At 39.8% G+C, this 21,426-nt stretch overlaps 1 protein-coding gene across 1 annotated transcript; it reads right to left on the bottom strand.

The window, feature by feature from the left end:
* Positions 1-2,146: 2,146 nt before the first annotated feature.
* On the bottom strand, positions 2,147-12,749 carry LOC113079145 (interleukin-8-like). Its single transcript, XM_026251351.1, has 5 exons — positions 12,568-12,749; positions 12,347-12,476; positions 7,085-7,153; positions 2,453-2,508; positions 2,147-2,360 (listed from the first exon to the last, which is right to left on the bottom strand). Exons 1-5 carry the CDS (start codon positions 12,638-12,640, stop codon positions 2,227-2,229), a joined length of 462 nt encoding a protein of 153 aa, XP_026107136.1. The 5' UTR covers positions 12,641-12,749; the 3' UTR covers positions 2,147-2,226.
* Positions 12,750-21,426: the final 8,677 nt, after the last annotated feature.

The raw sequence follows: 21,426 nt of genomic DNA, 5'->3' as shown, positions 1-21,426 counted from the left end.
ATGGTTTCCGACAGTATCACAGCACAGAGACAGCACTCATTAAGATTATAAATGATATTCACTTAAATTCTGTCTCTGGCAAAATATCAGTGCTGGTATTGCTAGATCTCAGTGCTGTGTTTTACACTGTCGATCATAACATACAACTAGAGAGACTTTCCGGGATGGTACTCAGATGGTTCAGGTGATTAAATAATTAGAAGGGAGAGGCTATTATGTGAGTATAGGAGAGCATAAGTCTAAGTGGACGTTCATGACATGCGGAGTCCCACAAGAGTCAATTCTCGCACCGCTCTTGTTTAGCCTGTATATGCTCCCACGAAGTCAAATAATGAGAAAGAACCAAATTGCCTATCACAGCTATACTGATGATACCCAGATTTACCTAGCCTTATCTCAAAATGACTACAGCCCCATTTACTCCCTCTGCCAATGTATTGATTAAATTAATAGTTGGATGAGCCAGAACTTTCTTCAGTTAAACAAGGAAAAAACTGAAGAGTGGGTATTACTGTTGTACCATGGTACAGTATGTTTTTCTCTAGCCTTTTTCAATTTGACGGGAGCAACAGATCCTAATCTATTAGAGAAGATAGTGCCCATGTTGCTAGTCATTTCGTCTAGTTCATTTGTATTAATGGGAACACAGAGCGGTTGAGATCAATCAGGCGGGTTATCAGTAGCCAGAGCAAGAAATACAATAGATTTATTTTGCATATCTCAAGTCATTGCATTTGGAAACATACATGAAGTTTTCATGGTGAATGCATACCTTGACTCTAGGGGTCAAACAACTAAAAATCAAGTCAGGAATCTTGGTGTGATTCTGGAGACATACGTGAGTTTCAGTTGTCATGTCAAAGCAGTAACTAAATCAGCATACTATCATTTAACATTGCAAGAATTAGATGTTTTGTTTCCAGTCAAGACTTGGAGAAATTTGTTCATGCCTTTATCACCAGCAGGGTGGACTATTGTAATGGGCTCCTCACCGGCCTTCCCAAATAGACAACTAGACAGCTGCAGCTCATCCAGAACGCTGCTGCCAGGATTCTGACTAGAACCAGAAAATCTGAGCATATCACACCAGTCCTCAGGTCCTTACACTGGTTTCCAGTTACATTTAGGATTGACTTTAAAGTTCTCGTTTATAAATCACTCAATGACCTAGGTCCAAAATACATTGCTCACTGAATATGAAGCTAACAGAGCACTCAGATCATTAGGATTGAGTCAGTTAGAAATACCAAGGGTTCACATAAAAAAGGGGAGTCCACCTTTAGTTACTATGCCGCCCACAGTTGGAATCAACTTCATGAAGAGATCAGATGTGCTAAAACACTAGCCACTTTTAAATCTAGACTCAAACTTATCTGTTTAGCTGTGCATTTATCAAATGAGCACTATTTTACGTATTCACTGTATTCAGTTTTATATAGAATCATTTTTTATTTTTAACTGTTTAAAATAAATTTAAAATACATTTTTCTATCATTTTCAAACTTTTTAAATTACTTTGACATAAATGACATAATATGCATGCCAGGAGCAAGCTCCTCTAGAGGCGTGAGGCCTTGTGCAATCGCACACTTGGCACAGCCCTTGCGACAGTACTGCGCTGTCGTACAGGGTGATCCAGAGCATCCCAAACATGCTCCATGGGTGATATGTCCGGTGAGTTTGCTGGCAATGCAAGAACAGCTTCCAGGAATTGTGTACAGATCCTTGCAACATGGGGCAGTACATTATCATGCTGCAACATGAGGTGATGGATGAATTGCACAACAATGGGCCTAAGGATCTCGTCACGGTATCTCTGTGCATTCAATTGATATGCCACACCTGTGAGATGGATGGATTATCTCTGCAAAGGAAAAGTGCTCACTAACACATATTTAGATATGTTAGATATTTAGATATTTAAATATTATGAACAATATTTGAGAGAAATAGGCCTTTTGTGTACATAGAAAAAATATTAGATCTTTGAGTTCAGCTCATGAAAAATGGGGGCAAAAGTGTTGACTTTTTATTTTGTTCACTGTATAATAAACCTTGGATGATAATTTCTAAGAGAAGAGCATAGTAGAATCTGGCCAGAGTGTGGCAACTTTTTTTGAAGAAGCAGTAAAAAAAAAAATAAAGAGAGAGAGAGAACATTTTGAGTTGAAGTGCACATTAGGAGATGTGTGTGATTCTGAACTGTAGCTTTGCTAGGTTTCACACTCACATGATCTGCTCACTTTTGCATTGTGGTCCAGCAGGTATCACCCTCAGTGAGAGTATTTTTTCAGCAGGAATTGGTGGCTCTGAATAGGTTTGAGAGCACTCACAGAGTAGATTTAAATAAATGGGTGTACCTGCCATGAAAGAGAGAGTTGCTGTAAGAATAGCATGAAAGATTAATCAAAAAATGTCAAAAGGTGGGGTGAATGATTTTTAGTCTGCTTACCCTCTGTTGTGTACAAAAGTGCTTCTGGAAGGACTGTAGTCTTTCGTTTGTAAACCCTGTTTAAAAAAAAATCCCATCAGAGTTTTAGTCCAGGAGTCACTATCTCTAGCTGGACATCCCATACCATTGCCACTCATCCCAGACTCCATTTCCCATAACCCTCTGCCTATAAACTCGTTATCAGACTCCAGCCTTTCTGATCAGGAGGACTAAAAGCGTTGCACACGCACGCACGCACACACACGTTTGTTTTTGTGAAAAGTGGGGACATCCCATAGGCGTAATGGTTTTTATACGTTTTCTTCAAAATATAAAACAACCCATTTTGTTTTAATTAAAAAAATATATAAAACATATGTGGTTTATATAATATGTGCACATACAGTATAGGCCTACTCTGATTATCTTCACTGTATAGCCTATAATAAAATTAAATATGACAGGCATGTGCACTGCCTTTTTTAATGTCAGTTTTAATTAACAATCTAGCCATTATAAAATAATTAGTATAAAATAAAAAAGACTTCTGAAATAGGAAATAGATAAAAGCAAACAATTTGGTCAAATGTATGCAATAAAGTCAGCATTCTATTACGATTAATAAAAACATATTTTATTACACATAACTTTGTGCTCAGCCAAAAATTTATGACCTGGAAGAAATAATAGATTCATGAGACCAAAGATTGTCTGTTAGATTTACGCAAAACAAATGTTACCTCATGTTTAACCACTACAGAGACATCAGAGCCAGTGGAAGGTGAGACTGCTCTCAGCTGATACGTGAGCACTGAGCCTGTGATCGCCTGGATCTCATGTCTCCAAAATCAGTGAAGCAAATTTTCAGATGGACACTATCTTAAAAAAATAAAAAATAAAAAAGGCAGATTTGAGTTGTAACCAAATACATTCTCACTTGAAATACTCTTTGAACTGCATTTCATGACACAAAACAGTAATATTTAGAAAATTATGCGGGTTTTCTCCATCACCATTAACACCCACTGTTTGGTGCGAAATGTATTGGATTTGAACTGTACTTGGCTAGATGTGAACTTTGAATTGGAACAGTACTTGGGTGATGACTGATGACATTTTACAAGTCATCAGGACATGAAAGGTTCAGTAGACTTTTTGCTTTAAATGAATGGTTATTGTCATTGTGTAAAGAACAGAAACTGCTCTTTGTTAATAATTGGTACCACTTTTTCACTTTCGATACCGATACAGATGCCACTACTTTGGCTATTTACCAATTCCGATATCAATCCAATATTTTTATTTTATTCTTGAACTAATACTAATAATAATAATAAAATAAATGGAAGCATTGCTCAATTAGCCACCTAAAAACATCTCACTCAAATGGAGAACAAAAACTTCTCCAATTTATAGTCCACAACAACAGTTGATTAAAAAAGACTGCCACCCTTTATTCAAACACTACAAAAATAAATAAAAATAAAGGTACTTCAGCACTTAAAGGTACCAACAGGTTTGAAGTTATAACAATTTAAACAGCAGCATGGTTGGGTGATGGTTGGGGGGATGGGTAGGGTGTATAGCAAAAATGACAAAATGACCAAAAAATAATTTTTTAGAAATATCATGATTTTATCATGATTCTTTGTCATGTTGGTTTTTCTATTTTGCAAGCTGTTTGAGCATTATAGCCAAACTAATATCCATATAATAAAGATAAAGCTTGTTACATTAAGGTAACAAAATATAAAAAAGTATGGCGAATATTTAGGCCAAAGTGGGAGAATAGGTAAGTGTTCTGTTTTTTATATCTTCATGTACCCACAAAAAAATAGTTTTAAACCTGAATGAGTTTTCTTCTTGTTCACTGTTTTGAAGAAGGTGGAAAACCAAACAGTTGCTGGTTCACAGTGGTTCCCAGAGTATTTGTCCCTACTATCAAAGTCAATGTAGACCAGCAACTGTATGATTATCAGCTTCTTCAAAATATGTTCTTTTGTGTGCAGCACAAGAAAGATATTTTTGAAGAGTTTTTCATTTTCATGCCCACTAGTGTGCTCAGAAAAAAAAAAACGCCCCCCCCCCGCATGCCACTGACAGCACTGCCACCCCTCGAAACATTTGCGTTGCAAATTTTACATTCGACCGTTGGGAGTTTTTTCCTCTTTAAGGTTAAAATACTTCCACACCGCTGGCATGGCTATTCTGTAAGTTATAGCTGACTCTCATACTCATGCGACTATAATTGGCTACTACTGTTATCACGTGACAGGCTGCGTGCTGAACATGGATGTCGCAGCAAGGGAAATTATTATATTCAAGCATTTAGGCGATGGTTTAAGCTAGATTTTCCCATGGTTTATGTTGGATAGGTATCGGATCATATTTTTTTCTTCCCTCTGATCTCCGATCTAGCGTTCTGGGCCAGTATCTGAACAACACCGATGTCATGGATCGGATCGGGACATCCCTGAACAGGATACAGGTTTAACTCATTCGAAATACTTATGCTTAATGTTACACTGTCAGATATGCAAAATAAATCTATTGTATTTCTTGCTCTGGCTACTGATAACCCGCCTGATTGATCTCAACTGCTCTGTGTTCCCATTAATACAAATGAACTAGACGAAATGACTAGCAACATGGGCACTATCTTCTCTAATAGATTAGGAGCTGTTGCTCCCATCAAATTGAAAAAGGCTAGAGAAAAACATACTGTACCATGGTACAACAGTAATACCCACTCTCTCAAGAAAGAAACTTGTAGTTTTGAGCACAAATGGAGAAAAACTGACTTGGAAGTTTTTAGAACTATGTGGAAAATCAGTATGTCCAGCTATAGACGGGCTTTAAAAACTGCCAGAACCGAGCATATCCACAAACTCATTGAAAATAACCAAAACAATCCAAGGTCTTATATAGCACAGTGGCTAGATTAACAAATGACCAGATGCCACCTGATCTAAATATTCCCTCACAGTTTAATAGTAATGACTTTATGAATTTCTCCACTGATAAAATAGATAACATTAGAAATACAATAGATTCTACAGTGTCTAATACTTCAGCTTCATTCACCGCATCCAAAGATAAAATGCACTGCTATACAACTATATAGGACAGGAAGAGCTAAATAAACTTATCACTGCATCTAACTTGCATCTGATTTGAATGTTGTTCCAGGATCAACAAGGATGTTGTACTTTGTGAAATCACGCACACCGTCTTTCAGCACGCTCTTCAATCCGCAGACTGCGATGGAGCAGCGCCGACTCAAACAGAAACAGAGGACACAGTTTGTGTTTATCAATAGATTGTTGAAATATCTGTATCTGTGCAGTTCTTTGTCATAAATACAGTTTACAAAAGGTCACAAAAGAGCAATCGGTTTCCCATCTACTGTAAAGTTTTCACTCCGTTCGGCGCTCATCACACTACAGCGGTTTCCTCCAGCGATACTTTGTTGTTGTATTTTGTTGCTACTTTATAAAGAATGACCATACAGTCATTCAAAGAACTGATTAAAGACAGTGACAGACAGGACTCATTTGAACTAAATATTTAGTGATTGACAGAGATACAGTAGAAACATTATGTGTGGTTCTGTATTAAATAATGACTCAGATCATGAAATACATAAATTAGCCTTAGAGTAAGGGAAGCATACCTTGGGAAATGAGAGCATCCAAGGAGCGTGTGAATGCTATGGATTTATTTTAAATATTTGTAATCCATCGGTTTTTGTGTTTTTTTTTAAATTTTTTAAATTTTAAATTTTTTTAAGTATCAGTTCAGGCACTGTTTAGGAATGGGTACCATTTTAAAAGGATTAATACGGCACCAGTATTGTAAAAAACAAAACAAAGAAACAATCGATATCCAACCCTAGTAATTCTCTTTTTAAGAAACCACAAATAGATCCTAGTTAACTGGCAAATGACAGACCTTTTTCAAATCTTCCATTCATGTTAAAAATTTGTGCTCCTTCCTGCAAAAAAAATAATCTCTATCAAGAATTTCAGTCAGGTTTCAGGTCCCACCATAGCACAGAAACTGTACTTGGTAAAAGTAATGCAAATCCAAGCTGATAATGAACATGTATTTGCGCAGCTTGTCAGTTAACAACAGCTCTGTGTAGTAACAGCTGCTCTATGTGAAATCATGCACCTGATGGAATTTACCACTGATTAGATAACGGTCTTTACTGACGAGATCGCATTAATCATCGGCCGATATTTATCGTGCATCACTAGTCAATATGACTTGCTTCTTGCTTCAGTTCAAGGCTGCATCTCATTGCTAGTTTAACTTGATCTTAGCACTGCGTTTGACACCATAGATCATGACATTCTAATAGATCGATTACAAAACTATACAGCTATTAGAATACAAGGGGAATGTCTAGAGGGTATTGTATTGTCCCTATTTGCAGAAGTTCTTTTAGTCAATTCACTGTCTCGGTTATGGCTTCAAAGGAATGCAACTTTGTCCTTCTAAGAACTGGGTCACTACTCAGTCTCATTTAAATTTTTATTTATGTTAAGTAATGAGGACTGTCCCTGTCAAATAAATAAATATAAAAGTATTCATTAGCATCATTAGAATTCACTTAAGACAGATAATCAATCATCACATACAAGAACTTACTCTTTCTCGAGAGAAATCACCCAGTCGTCAGTTGGATCGAGACACAGCCATCCTTCCTTCATTGTAGCACTGTAAGAAACAAATCAAAGTCAAAGTCGAAGTGTTCACCCAAAATTAACATTCTGTTGTTTAAATTATTTAATTTACTTGTGTAAATTGTATATCCCCAGAACAAATGGATTCTACGGCATGTCAAAAATGACATTTTGTGATACTTCTGCATTGAATAGTTTGATGTTGCCATTTAAACTGTCATTATGGATGAGCATGTTTTTTTTATCTTCATTTGTGTATGAGATAATATATACTTGTAGTTTTTATTCTTACTGTGTAACATACAATCAAAGTTTAATATGCAAGGGCTGAACTACCTCTTAACTCCTATGTTTCTGTCACACTGTGGTGAGTACACAGACTAGCTCGCGCTCTTGGTACAAGTAACAACAGTCTGACAACGGACAGAGAAACACGGGGAATTATAAAGGGAAGAAATTAGAAGAACATGGAGATCAGGTGGCGAACAATTAAGGTTAACAACGGAGAAACAAGTAGGGCGGGGAAAAACTCAAATCAAACAGGTAGACGCAGTGAGCTGTCAAACCATCCAAACACACACACACACACACACACACACACACACACACATACACACACACAAAAACATTCACAACCCCAAAAGGCAGGTGATTAGCCCAGAGCCCCGACAACTTCTACATATTGTAGAAACTTAAAAAGCGTTACACAAATAAAATTTAATTACATTGAATAAATTGAATAGTAAAGACTGTGAAAAGATGGACCAGCGAAACAGAGCAGGATTTACAAGCTTGTTTTGACCTCACTGATTGGAGTGTTTTTGAAGCTGCTACCACAGATCTGGATGAACTCAAAGAGACTGTACATCCCATATTAGTTTTTGTGAGGATATATGCATTCCTACCAGGACTTATTTTACATTCAACAATGATAAGCCATGGTTTATTGTAAAACTCAGACATCTTCGAAAGGTCAAAAAGGATGCCTACAGAAATGGGGAAAGAGACTTGTACAGTCAGGACAGGAACACACTACACTGTACAAAGAGATTAGAGTGGCTAAAAGGACCAACGCTAAAAAGTTGGAAGACCAATTTAATTCCAACGACTCAGAGCGGGTATATAAGGAGCAACGTGAGCAACTCGCATTCAAGTCTTCGCTGAGGAGCCGAACCAGTAACCCGGCCGTTCAGCGGAACAGTGATGTGGCAAGGGGACATAACGTCTCCGTTCCCTCCTTCAGGGAACGAGGGTTACATACGTAACCAAGACGTTCCCTTTCAGTCAGTCACGTTCGACGTTACAAATGGGGTCCCTTACAAAACGCCACATGGCTGTCTTCCAGCAACCCGTGTGAGTGATAGCACCCTGCCGTGAGGCCAGCATGAGTGAGGGCCTATAGCTCACACAGAATACACTGGGTAGCATATTCCAGCTGGACGTATGCTAGCAGGCTGCTTGCCTGTGGGAGGACTTAGAGAAGGCAGGTATCTACCAAGGTGGTGATACATAAGAACTCTGAGGTACCCAGCCCGCAGGGTGGAAGTTTCAATGACAGAGCTGGCAAGGGGCTTGCCAAGGGAAAGAAACATGCTGCGGAGAGACTTACTGTGGACATACAAACATGGGATTACCCAGAAAAGGGGAATCACAACACATGGATGCACCTAGTCCCACACATGGCTGACCAAGGGGCATGTACGCAAGTGTTGGAAATCAGCAGTGCTGGAGGAACCCAGGGTTCTGACTGAGGAACTCACCTGAGGGGAATAGCTCACGCATCCAGTCCGCGGAGTGGAATGGCGCAGCAAGCGGATTGACACCGAGCAGGTCCTTACTGGCCCGAAGGGGCGAGTACCCGGGAGGACACGGGTTCTACACGGAGATTATAAAATCTCGCGAATGTGTTAGGTGTCGCCCAGCCCGCAGCTCTACAGATGTCTGCTAGCGAGGTGCCATGCGCCAGCGCCCAGGAGGAATATATACCGGCTCTGTGGGGCGGAGCTCGCGATGCAAATCCCGCAGACCTAGGTACTTTGTGTACCATTGGCTTGTTTTGTACCACTCTAAGGTGATTGGGCTCTTGGGCGAGATCCCCATTCGTAACGTCGAACGTGACAGACTGAAAGGGAACAGTTCGGACTGCTGAAAGGATTATTGGTGCTCCCCTGCTCACCCTTCAAGAACTGTATACATCCATAGTGAGGAAAAGGGCTCAGAAAAATCCCTCTGTATCCCTCTCATCCAAGTTACCCCATCTTTGAACTTTTGCCATCTGGCCGGCGCTTCAGAGCCGCAAATACCAGGACAGTCAGGCACAAGAACAGATTCTTCCCCCAGGCAATTTATCTCATGAACAGTTACATGTTCCCCAATTACGCAATGAAAATCTGCAATATCCGTATATTTACTTGTTACCCCTCCATCCCAGTACATCCCTGCATCTTACTCAATTCTATTCCATGATAATCTATAACACAACTGTTTATACAATTAATTTATTTGTCTCCCTGCACTGGAAGCTTATGTGACTAAAACAAATCCCTTGTATGCACAAGCATACTTGGCAATAAAGCACTTTCTGATTTCTGATTTCAGAATGCCACAACATCTAGACTTCAACTGAAAATTTTATGAAGTTGCCCCATCCATTTGTTGTTTAATCTAGCATGGTCAGAATAACAGAGATGAGTTTTGTAATAATAAAAACTTCCTAATCATCCGGAAGAAGGAGGCGGGAACCGGCGCACAATCAAAACATCATTTAATAATTCAAAATAAACACAAAACAGCGCACCAGCCCCTCACGGATGACTGGTGCGCGCAAATAAAAAGCAAAACATAAATTAAGATCCCAGGCCTGGTCCTCTCTCGTCCTTCGCGGTCGTCGCTCCAGTTTTATATCCTTCCATCTCCTACATGGGACTCGAGACAGGTGGTGGGTCGCAGGTGTAGCTCATCTCCAATCACTACACCTGGCCTCCCTCCTCGTGCCCACGTCTCTCGGCCCCGCCCCACTCGTCACATACCCCCATCGCCCCTCGCAGGCCGGGGGGTACCCTCGAGACTGCGCTCTACTCCCCCCCCCCACCCTCCGGGGGGGCTGCTCACGGGGACCTGCGGGAACCTGGGGGTAGGACAGACGAGGCGAGAGAAAAGGAGATGGAAGGAGGGCCGACAGGGACGAGAGAGGGGAGAGAGGAAAAAAAAAAATTCCGGTTCCCAGACGCACTGCTGCTCGGCCCTCCACCAGCTGGGTGATCTCCTCCGCGGTGCCTGGCGGTGGCACTGGACGGCCCTCGGCGGATGGCACGACACTCCTCCGGTTTTGGGCAGCCGGCAGGAGTCCCCCGTTCCCTGCCCCTCCGGATTCCTTCAAGGAGGCAGCAGGCTCCGGCCCCCTGGCGAACAGCGCCAACTCCTCCGCTCCCTCACGGACGGCAGCCACCCCTCCATATCGTGGGCGGCCGGCAGCGAGCTCGCCCGTCCCCGGCAACTCGCTCTAGCCCACCGCCTCGAGCGTCCATGGCGGCACACTCCTCGCCAGCTCGATGGCACCGCGGATTCACCACAGCGGCGAGGGATCTTCAGCAGCGCGTCCCTCCTTCTCCCGGGCTTCGGCACCACTGTAATAATAAAAACTTCCTAATCATCCGGAAGAAGGAGGCGGGAACCGGCGCACAATCAAAACATCATTTAATATTCAAAATAAACACAAAACAGCGCACCAGCCCCTCGCAGATGACTGGTGCGCGCAAATGAAAAGCAAAACATAAACTAAGATCCCAGGCCTGATCCTCTCTCGTCCTTCACGGTCGTCGCTCCAGTTTTATATCCTTCCATCTCCTACGTGGGACTCGAGACAGGTGGTGGGTCGCAGGTGTAGCTCATCTCCAATCACTACACCTGGCCTCACTCCTCATGCCCACGTCTCTCGGCCCCGCCCCACTCGTCACAAGTTTCTTGAAAGAAACACAAAAATATCTAAGTTTTTCTATCTTTTATTTTTATTTTTTAAAGATGACTCAGAACCTTATTATGCGTAATTGGATTATGTAAACCTTACAGTTCCAGGTCAACCATCTTCATTGGTCCTGTCACCCATAATTTAAAGAAAAGAAAAAAGACTAGAGAGACAAGAAATATACTTGTGAAACCCAAGTTATGATATAAAGACCAATAAAAAAAGCAAAACTGGTGGCTCAAATGAGTGAAGACTGTTAGTCCACACTGAGGTAACGGTCTCTAGGCTACTTGTTGAAGAAAACTTTGCAGTACATTTAATTATATAACTTCTGTAAAATGTAAACGATTGCACATTTTATTTGTACAAAGACGCACGTGTATTTTGTTAAATGTTTGCATCTGCTTTTAATTTTATTTATTAACTAAAGTATCATTCATACTGGCCAACTGAACAGAAATGTATACATTTATTGTATAGTGTGAAGTATTAAATTTGCTAAATGATTAAATAAAACTCGAAATAAAACTGAAGATGTGTGTCCCATTGGTTAACCAAAAAAAAAAAAAAAAAAAAATGGTTACCACACTGACTTGCGGTCAACACTTGGGCCAAATACAGAATATACATCCTGTTATTAGACACGTGGTTAAGTGCAAAGACCGCAAGTATGGGTATCAGTAGAGGCCCTGAAGCTTTGAAGCAATGTATCAAGCAAGCAGCATAATGTCCAGTGAAGCACCATATCAGTCATGTATTGGTTTCACAGAGAAAAAAACAACAATTAAATGTATAATTTTATTAAGCAAGGATGCAATAAATAGATCAACAGTGATAGTAAAGGCATTTATAATTCAAATAAAAATTCTGCCTTGGTGAGCATTAGTGACTTTATTTAAAAATAATAAATTGCAATTATTCCAAATGTTTGGCCTTATTATGTCTTATTTTAATTTATTTTTTATTATACATTTTTATTAAGAAAATGAAAATGGCAAATGTTGCCTTGGCAACTAGCTGAAAGTTAAAAAGTTTGTTGAAGTTTAAGGTTAATTATTTCACATTTTAATTTTAATTTTACTTAACTATAATTAACCTGGGATGATGATTACTAAGAGAAGAGCATTGTGGAATCTTGTCAGAGGGTGGTGTCTCTTTTGACGAAGCAGTAAAAAACAGGAGAACATTTTGAGTGGTAGTGCACAGTAGTGTTAGGCTACGTGTCTGATTTTGAACTGTAGCTTTGCTAAGTTTCACACTCACATAATCTGCTCATTTTTGCAGTGTGGTCCCGCAGGAATCAAGCTCAATGAGAATATTTTTTCAGCAGGAATTGGTGGCTCTGAATGGGTTTGAAGGCACACACAGTGTAGATTTAAATGAATGGGTGTACCTGCCGTGACAGAGAGAGTTGCTGTAAGATTAACATAAAAGATTAATAAAAAATATCAGAAAATTTGATGAATGATTCTTAGTCTGCTTACCCTCCGTTGTGGACAGAAGTGCATCTGAATGGACTGTAGTCTTTCTTTTGTTAAGCCTGTTTAAAAATCCCATCGATATTTAGTCAAAATCATTTTAGATTAGAAATTCACTGAGTTTTAGTCCAGCTGTCACTATCTCTAGCAGGAATGCCCATACCTTCGCCACTTGTCCCAGACTCCATTTCCCATAACCCGCTGCCTAAGAACTTGTTATGAGACTCCAGCCTTTTACACACACACACACACACACACACAAACAGTCTTGCTTTTGGATCCTCACTTTGTTGTCTTGCTCCCTTCATTACAAAATCACCTGGCATACCTGGATCCAGCAGCTTTTTGAGCTATCCAGGCCAACCACGTTGACCAGCCACTACATCTTTTCGGCAAGGAGTCTGATCTATTGAGGAGTGTATGCACCAGTTCTGTGAGTTGTCTTACCAAGTGCTACTTGATGAAACACTTTTAGTTTTGTACTCATTGAGTCTGTGAAGTCATGGTTTCCTGGAGGGGAGTTCAAAATGTTCTTTGAGAGACTTTAAGGACTATGCTCTTTTGTTACATGGTTCTCCCTTCACTGTGGGAGGAGTAGGATCCCTTCCCAAATGACTACCAACCCAGAAACTTTTTACAAGATGGCTGACATCATAGAGTTTTTTCCCAAGATGGCCACCAGCTCAGAGTCTCTTCCTAAGATGGCTGCTATCTCAGAGTATCATCCCATCATGGCCACAGTTCCAGAGTCTTGTGCTGTCATGGCCACCATTACAGATTCTCGTCTCATCATGGCTGCCTTTTCAGAATCCTGTCCTCTCATAGCAGCTGTTTCAGAATCTTGACCGGTTATATTGGTCATGCCTAGAACCACCAAGACAGTCCCGAGGCATTCAAGACTGGCATCCAGAGTGGAGGACCAACCGTTGGGGTCAGTGTGAGCTGCCGGCATTCTGGTGAATTCAGCACTCTCAAGCGATGCAGTTTCCCCAGAGGAGGCAACACACACCGCCACAGTTTCCCTAAAGATAGCAGCTTCCACTGCAGAACCTCTCGAGGCAGTGGCACCCACTCTAGTCCCTGATTCCACCCCAGAGAGTCAAAAATTTACTCCTGATCATCTGCAAGTTTCTTCTATGAGAATGTTCTAGTTCCAGAGTTTAGCACAGAGAGGGCTTCTGTTCCCAAATTCAATGTTTGTTTCCACCCCTGACCTCGGTCTTCTGTCTACGTCAGCCTCTAATCAAATCTTAGTGCTCGCTCCAGCGCCTGAGTCTAGTGAAGGCTCCTACCCCTAATGATTAATTCAGCTCCTGACTACAGCACAAAGACGGCTCTATTCCAAGAATCCACTCCAGAGCCCTCTTCAACCCATGTGTCTGCTTCAGTGTCCACTTCAATGTGTCCATTTAAGTCTATGAGTTTGATCAAGAACCCACTCTAGTTCAGGAATCCACTCCAGATCCCTCTCCCATCTATGAGTCTGATCCAGCATCCACACAAGAATGCTCAGTCTTTCCTGCTTTGGCTAAGAAGCCCATTTCTGAACTCTCAGCCTGTCGTGGCCTGGAAGGCTGATCTCTCTGTTTTTGATTGATTGCTGTCTGCCCTGACCTTTGCCTGTCTTGTGGATTAAGCTTTGTTCTCTGCCTTGGATATTATTGTTTTCTGGTGTTTAACCCTGCCTGTTCTGACTATGCTCTATGGGAATAAAGCCATGCTCTTGAATGCCCACTTCATTGTCATGCTCTTTTCATTACACCAGCCATGATGCATATGAATGCAATGTTTATTTCTCATTTTAGGCAAATATTCTCAGACTTGCTGGTTACAAGCCAACAAAACTATGAAGTCAACTGAAAATCAATATACTCAGCCCTTATATGTTTAAACCAGAAACATAACAGCTTTCATATAGCTGCTTAATTTTAAATAAACATAGACTTTTGAGTTGGACAAATGTAATGAAAATATGCAAATCTCTAAATCAAGAAAGTAACACTCAGAATAGAAGAGCAATGTCTAGAGCCCCCTTCCTCAAATCTTGCCCTGGAGGTCCAATGCGCTGCAGAGTTTAGTTCCAACCCTGATCAAAGTCACCTGCCTGTGATTTTCTAATGATCCCAAATACATTGATTGGAATTGATTAGCATGCTCATGCGTGTTTGATTAAGGTTAGAGCTAAACTCTGAAGGAAAGTGGATCTCGAGGTCAATATTTGAGGATCCCTGGTCTAGAGGGTATTGTATTGTCCCTATTTGCAGAAACAATTTTATGCTGAGTTCACACTGCACAATTGTATACAATAGAAAGAATCGCTGACAACTCTGGTCTGCAAAGTATGTTCACAACAAAATACAGGCAAGAAGTGATAAGGAAATGGAAATAAAAATATTCATTAGCTCATTAGAATTCACTTAAGACAGATAATCAATCTTCGCAGACAAGATCTTACTTTTCCTTTAGAGAAATCACCCAGTCGTCAGCAGGATTGAGACATATCTTTCCATTCTTCAGTGTAGCACTGTAAGAAACAAATCAAAGTCTACATTATCGAAGTGTCTACAATAATTGCAAATAGTCTTCCTTGTTGTTAGAAGATATTTACACAAATAACTCCACCCTTCATGTGTGCTTGGACTTGGCATCGAATCTGAGTTTGAATCCCCTGCTGAATTTGTTCTTCTCCCTTTTCCCATGTCATATATCAGAAAGGCATTTATTTTTAATAAAAATTAAGAGAATATTTGAAGTGGAAATAAAGGTCCCCATGGGTGTTTATAGGTAAGGGTAAGGGTAGGTGTAGAGAGGGCTTTATTGGTTTAAAAAGATGGCATCAAAACTATGAAGTATCAAAACTATGAAATATGATGCCACATTTTTATGAAATATCATTTTAATGAAAATGATATTTACACTCAATACATTATTACTGCATACTGCTTCATAATTTACTAAAATACTGAGGAGGATATCTGCCATAATTGCATGAAATGGCATCTTACTACCATTTAGATTCATAGATATCTATTTAGATAAAAAATGACTTCATCATAAAAAGAACAGTTCTCCCAAAATGTACATTCTGTCATTTACTCATTTAATTTACTTGGGTAAATAGTACAATTAACAAAATTATAAACGCAACACTTTTGTTTTTGGCCCCATCTTCATGAGCTGATCTCAAAGATCTAAGACATTTCTATGTACATAAAAGGCCTATTTCTCTTAAATATTTTTTAAGAATCTGTCAAAATCTGTGATAGTGAGCACTTCTCCTTTGCCGAGATAATCCATCCCCCTCACAGGTGTGGCATATCAAGATGCTGATGAGACAGCATGATTATTGCACAGGTGTGCCTTAGTCTAGCCACAATAAAAGGCCAATCTAAAATATGCATTTTTATCACACAGCACAATGCCACAGATCTCGCAAGTTTAGAGGGAATGTGCACCTGGTATGCTGACTGCAGGAATGTCCACCTGAGCTGTAGCCCATGCATTTAATTTTCATTTCTCTACCATAAGCAGTCTCCAAAGGCTTTTCAGACAGTGAGTGCTTCTATCCACATTCCAAAGTGTGTACCCAGAAAGAGATGCCTGTCTCTACAGCCAACATAATCAGTGAAAGGGAGATGAGAAAATGGCCTTATGTTGAGGATGTAAAAATTCCCCATATAAATGCTGATGTTGACCTGTTAATTGGCACAAAGGCCTCCAAGTTGATGGAGCCTTGGGAGGTGAATAACAGTTTTGAAGGCGAAGGACCCTATGCGATCAGAACCCTAATGGGATGGGTAATAAATGGTCCGTTACGGGGAAGTAACAACTGTGGAAGTGACCACCTTTTTTGTGGCAACAGAATTGCCATTGACAGAATTGAAGAACTGTTAACCAGCCAGTACAACTATGACTTCAATGAGCAAGCTTCTGCAGAACAGGAAGAAATGTCAAGGGAAGAAAAGAAGTTTGTGGAGATAATGAAAAGCTCTGCTCAGCTTAAAAATGGACACTACGTGTTTCAAATGCCTTTCAAAGGGAAAGATGTTTCAATGCCAAACAACCTTGGTGTTGCCATGCAACGTGTCTGTGGTCTAAAAGGGAGACTTCAGAAAGATGCAGGCTTTCATGAAGAGTACAACAACTTTCTTGCTGATTTCATTAGCAATGGCTATGCTGAAGAAGTGCCAAAGCATCAGTTGGAAACGCCAACAGGGAAGGTGTGGTATATCCGCTCAACAGTCAGCTCTTGCAAAGACCGAACCTCACCAGCTCGTTGGTTGGATTTCTTATGAGGTTTAGACAGGAACAGGTAGCCATAATGGCAGATATAAAGGCTATGTTCCACCAGGTTAAGGTGGCAGAGAAACACTTGGACTACTCCGCTAAAATCACCATCACCTGCTTATAATTGGAGTGGCATTTAATAGACAGAGCCGTAGATTGCTGACAAGCTACGCCATATCGCGTTCATTATCGAAGGCGATTCATCTGAGAAGGGTCTGGCTGCAGACTTGCACTTGCACTCTCAGACTTGCATTCTCAGACTTGCAGTCTCAGACACTTGTGCTTCCGCTAGCAACGTCACTTGCAGTCTTTATTTTTTATATATTTTGTTCTATTTATTGATAACTTTTTGTTTGAATCTTTCAACATTTTACAACAGTAGCCAGGTGGTGAAGACAAGAAAAAAGAAACTAAATTACAATGTCACTTGCAATCGCTACTTGCATTCTCAGACTTGCACTCTCAGACACTTGTGCTTCCGCTAGCAATGTCACTTGCAGTCTTTATTTTATTTTTATTTTTTTGTTCTACTTATAACGTTTTGTTTGAATCTTTCAACATTTTACAACAGTAGCCAGGTGGTGAAGACCAGAAAAAAGAAACTAAATTACAATGTCACTTGTGATCGCTACTTGCACTCTCCGCTACCTGTGACGTCACTTGCAATCAACACAAATCGTGCATGTTGCCAATGGAGACAAGACGCTGTGGTGGTGATTAAACTATTAAAACTAAATTAGTAGGCCTACTACTATAATGTACAGGGTCCTGCAAGAAAAAGACAAGACCGGCAAATCCGTGGCCACAGAACAGCAGAATATGAATATGGGGTGGGGTTGGCGCAGTGGTGAGAGACCCGGGTTCGAATCCACTGTGAGGCACCAATGTGTCCCTGAGCAAGACATTAACCCCTAGTTGCTCCAGAGGCGTGCGACCTCTGACATATATAGCAATTGTAAGTCGCTTTGGATAAAAGCGTCAGCAAAATGAATAAATGTAATATGAACGCAATGCACCAAGTCTTTCGTTAAGCGTTTTCCTCCTCTAGAAAAAAAAACAAACACTTAATATGGCATAATGTATTAGGATACGTTAAGTTCAATTAAAAGACCAAATTCGAGATATAGTTATTATTTAATGTACTACAAGGCAAGCAGATGGCTATGAACACAATGCGAACATTTAATGTGACCTAATAACAGACTAAGATGATAAAGACAATTCAGTAGGCCTAGCCTATATGTCTTGTTGTTGACTCAACGTATATACAGACCAGCAAATATGAACGTGCATTATGAAATGCATTAAGTGATTTTAAAAGGATCAGCTCCGTACAGGCAAGCAGACAAGTACAGAACGCAGTGCGTTAAATTGTACATAACGTTTTCCTCCTAAAGAAAACCATTATAAATAAAACACATAATGTAGCTTAATGGACAAAGACCGTGATATAATCGAGTTGTAGACAGTTTATTCTATATGGAAAAATGCTTAACGCGAAACTTTGCGCGTTGCGTTTATTCACCACCACAGCTTCTTGTCTCCATTGGCAACAAGCAAGATTTGTGTTGATTGCAAGTGTCGCAGGTAGCAGAGAGTGCAAGTAGCGATCGCAAGTGACATTGTAATGTAGTTTATTTTTTCTTGTCTTCACCACCTGGCTACTGTTATAAAATGTTGGGAGATTCAGACAAAAAGTAAAAAAAAAAAAATCATTTAAAAAAAACAAAATCGCTAGCGGAAGTGCAAGTGTCTGGGAGTGCAAGTCTGAGAATGCAAGTCTGAGAGTGCAAGTGCAAGTCTGCAGCCAGACCCTCTTGGTTCATCTGCGATAATGAATGCGATATGGCGTAGCTTGTCAGCGATCTACGGTCTGTCTATTAAATGCCACTCCGATTATAAGCAGGGGATGGCGATTTTAGCGGTGATCACGGAAGCAGCTTTACTGATTAGATGCGCATGATCATATCGTTAGATATATCGCCCAGCCCTACCTTCCCTGATAAGAGAGGTCTGGTATGTGTGGTTTGTTTGAAGACCAAGACAAACATCATTGAATGTTAAGGATTTGGTTATCTCCTTTTATACAGTTTACTTTAAATTTTTCATATTTAAATGATTTATAATGTTGTCTATTTTGAATGTGTATTGTTTAATCGTTGGATTTTTTATTTTTTATTAGTTTGTAGATTTGTGGTAATGAGTACTTTTATTTTGAAATTCATCCACTTAAGCGTATATATTGTTGCGTGCTCAAAGCATTGTAGTAAGGAGCGCAGCTACGGCGCACATGGTTGATTCATCCAAAGGCATACGGTTAAAGAGAACATCAAGGATTTAGCTCCTGGTTTAAGTGGAGAATAAGGTAAAAATTGACTAATCTGTATAGTTTTGGATTTCTTGTTTTATGTAGTGTAATAATGGGTATTAGTTTGTATGGGATTTGATATATGTTTGTTTCATGGTTTATTTATATTATGTTTTGTTTGTTTTCATGTAAAGCTCTTACGGTGATTTCGTGATGTCTTATGGCACTTAACGGTGAATACTGCAAATCTACGGTGACGGATCTTTAATAAAGCTCATTATGAATCATCAGTGAATCATTTTTAAGCCAGGAAGCTACATTGAACGACCCATAACTTAAATATGCTTGCTTAATGAAGCTAAAGAATAATTGGCTCCCATTTCATATGAGCTATATTTTTGGTATTTATGGCTCTTTTGAATTTGGTGTAATGACTCGTACACTGCAGCCCCTGATTGCGTCTGCCAGAGCAATGTTAATTTTGTATTATTTTATGTAGTTTTGTCCTGTGCCACTAGGGGGCTGTATGTGTTTTGTGGCCTAGCTGATCTCGGATTAGCCCGGGTACACTGTAAAAAATTACTGATGCAAAAAGTTGTACAAATGAGGAAATACATGTTGGCTCAACATAATGGTTGTGTCAAAAAAGAAAAATATGTTTGGTCAATGATTGCATGATTTCCATGACTGTTATGTTATCTTATTTACATGGATTGTACATGGAACCTCGGTGAGATTTTGATTATGGTGTTATTTTATTGTTTCAATTGGTATGGATAACAAAATGGACAAAGCAGTCAACTGAGATCAACATGTATGCATTAGAAAAATATTTTGGTGTAGTATTAATCTGTTTTTCTCGTATCATATAGCTCCGTTTGACTCATTTGGCTCATTTCACCATTGGTCAATCTTGAACAGCCTCATGAAAGTCACCTGACATGCTTTTGGTCAATATAACTGAACAAAAAACAGCCAATGAGCGCACAGCATGTTTGAGATCTATTTTAGGACTGTTAGAAAACCACTCTCAGTATCTTACCCAAGTAGACTCTGGGAATGTTATTCCAACAGTCTTAAAGGGATATCCCACTGACATTCTTCTAAATATCTTCCTTTCTGTTCAGCAGAAGAAAGAAATTCATACAGGTTTGAAACAACATGAGGGTGAGTATATGATGACAGAACTTTCATTTTTCGGTGGAGTATCTCTTTAAGGGATCTGTAGACTTGCTGCACTTGTTAGCTGATTATCCCCAGCAGATCTCAATTTAAACAGCTGAGTCTTTATTCATTTTCAAAAAAAAGTGCTTTTTCCCCAGCACTTGACCAACTAATACTAACAATTACCTATCCTATTCTATTCTATTCTTAAAAACAACAACAAAAACAAAAGCAAAACAAATGTGTACTGTGCTAGACTAACTGAGACTTGTCATGGCACTTGTATACTGTTATTGTTCTCTTGTTAGTCTGATTGCTTCTTTTGTTCTCATTTGTAAGTGATGATTAAATGTAAATGTAAATATACAGGTGCATCTCAATAAATTAGAATGTCGAAATAAATGAAAGTTAATTTCAGTAATTCAACTCAAATTGTGAAAAACATGTATTAAATTCAATGCACACAGACTGAAGTAGTTTAAGTCTTTGGCTCTTTTAATTGTGATTATTTGGCTCGCATTTAATAAAAACCACCAAATCACAATCTCAACATATTAGAATATGGTGACATGCTAATCAATTCAAAACACCTGCAAACGTTTCCTGAGCCTTCAAAATCGTCTCTCAGTTTGGTTCTCTAGGCTACACAATCATGGGAAAGACTGCTGATCTGACCGTTGTCCAGAAGACAATAATTGACACTCAACGAGCCACAAACATTAATTGCCAAAGAAGCTTGCTGTTCACAGAGTGCTGTATTCAAGCATGTTAACAGAAAGTTGAGTGGAAGGAAAAAGTGTGGAGAAAAAAAATGCACAACCAACAGAGAGTTGCAGCCTTATGAGGATTGTCAAACAAAATCGATTCAAGAATTTGAGTGAGCGTTACAAGGAATGGACTGAGGCTGGAGTCAAGGCATCAAGAGCCACCATACACAGACGTGTCAAGGAATTTGGATACAGTTGCAATTAGGGATGCACCAGTATCGGGCCCGATACTGAGCTCCTGTACTCGTGCTCGTTAAAATGCCCCGATACCAAACACTGATACCACATAGCATGTGATAAGTGCCATATTCAGACGAAGAAACAGACAACAAAAAGCAG

The sequence above is a fragment of the Carassius auratus genome, unplaced genomic scaffold, assembly GCF_003368295.1.
Source record: "Carassius auratus strain Wakin unplaced genomic scaffold, ASM336829v1 scaf_tig00027223, whole genome shotgun sequence".
NCBI classification, from domain to species: Eukaryota; Metazoa; Chordata; class Actinopteri; order Cypriniformes; family Cyprinidae; genus Carassius; species Carassius auratus.
This window is presented reverse-complemented; position numbering and strand designations above follow the sequence as displayed.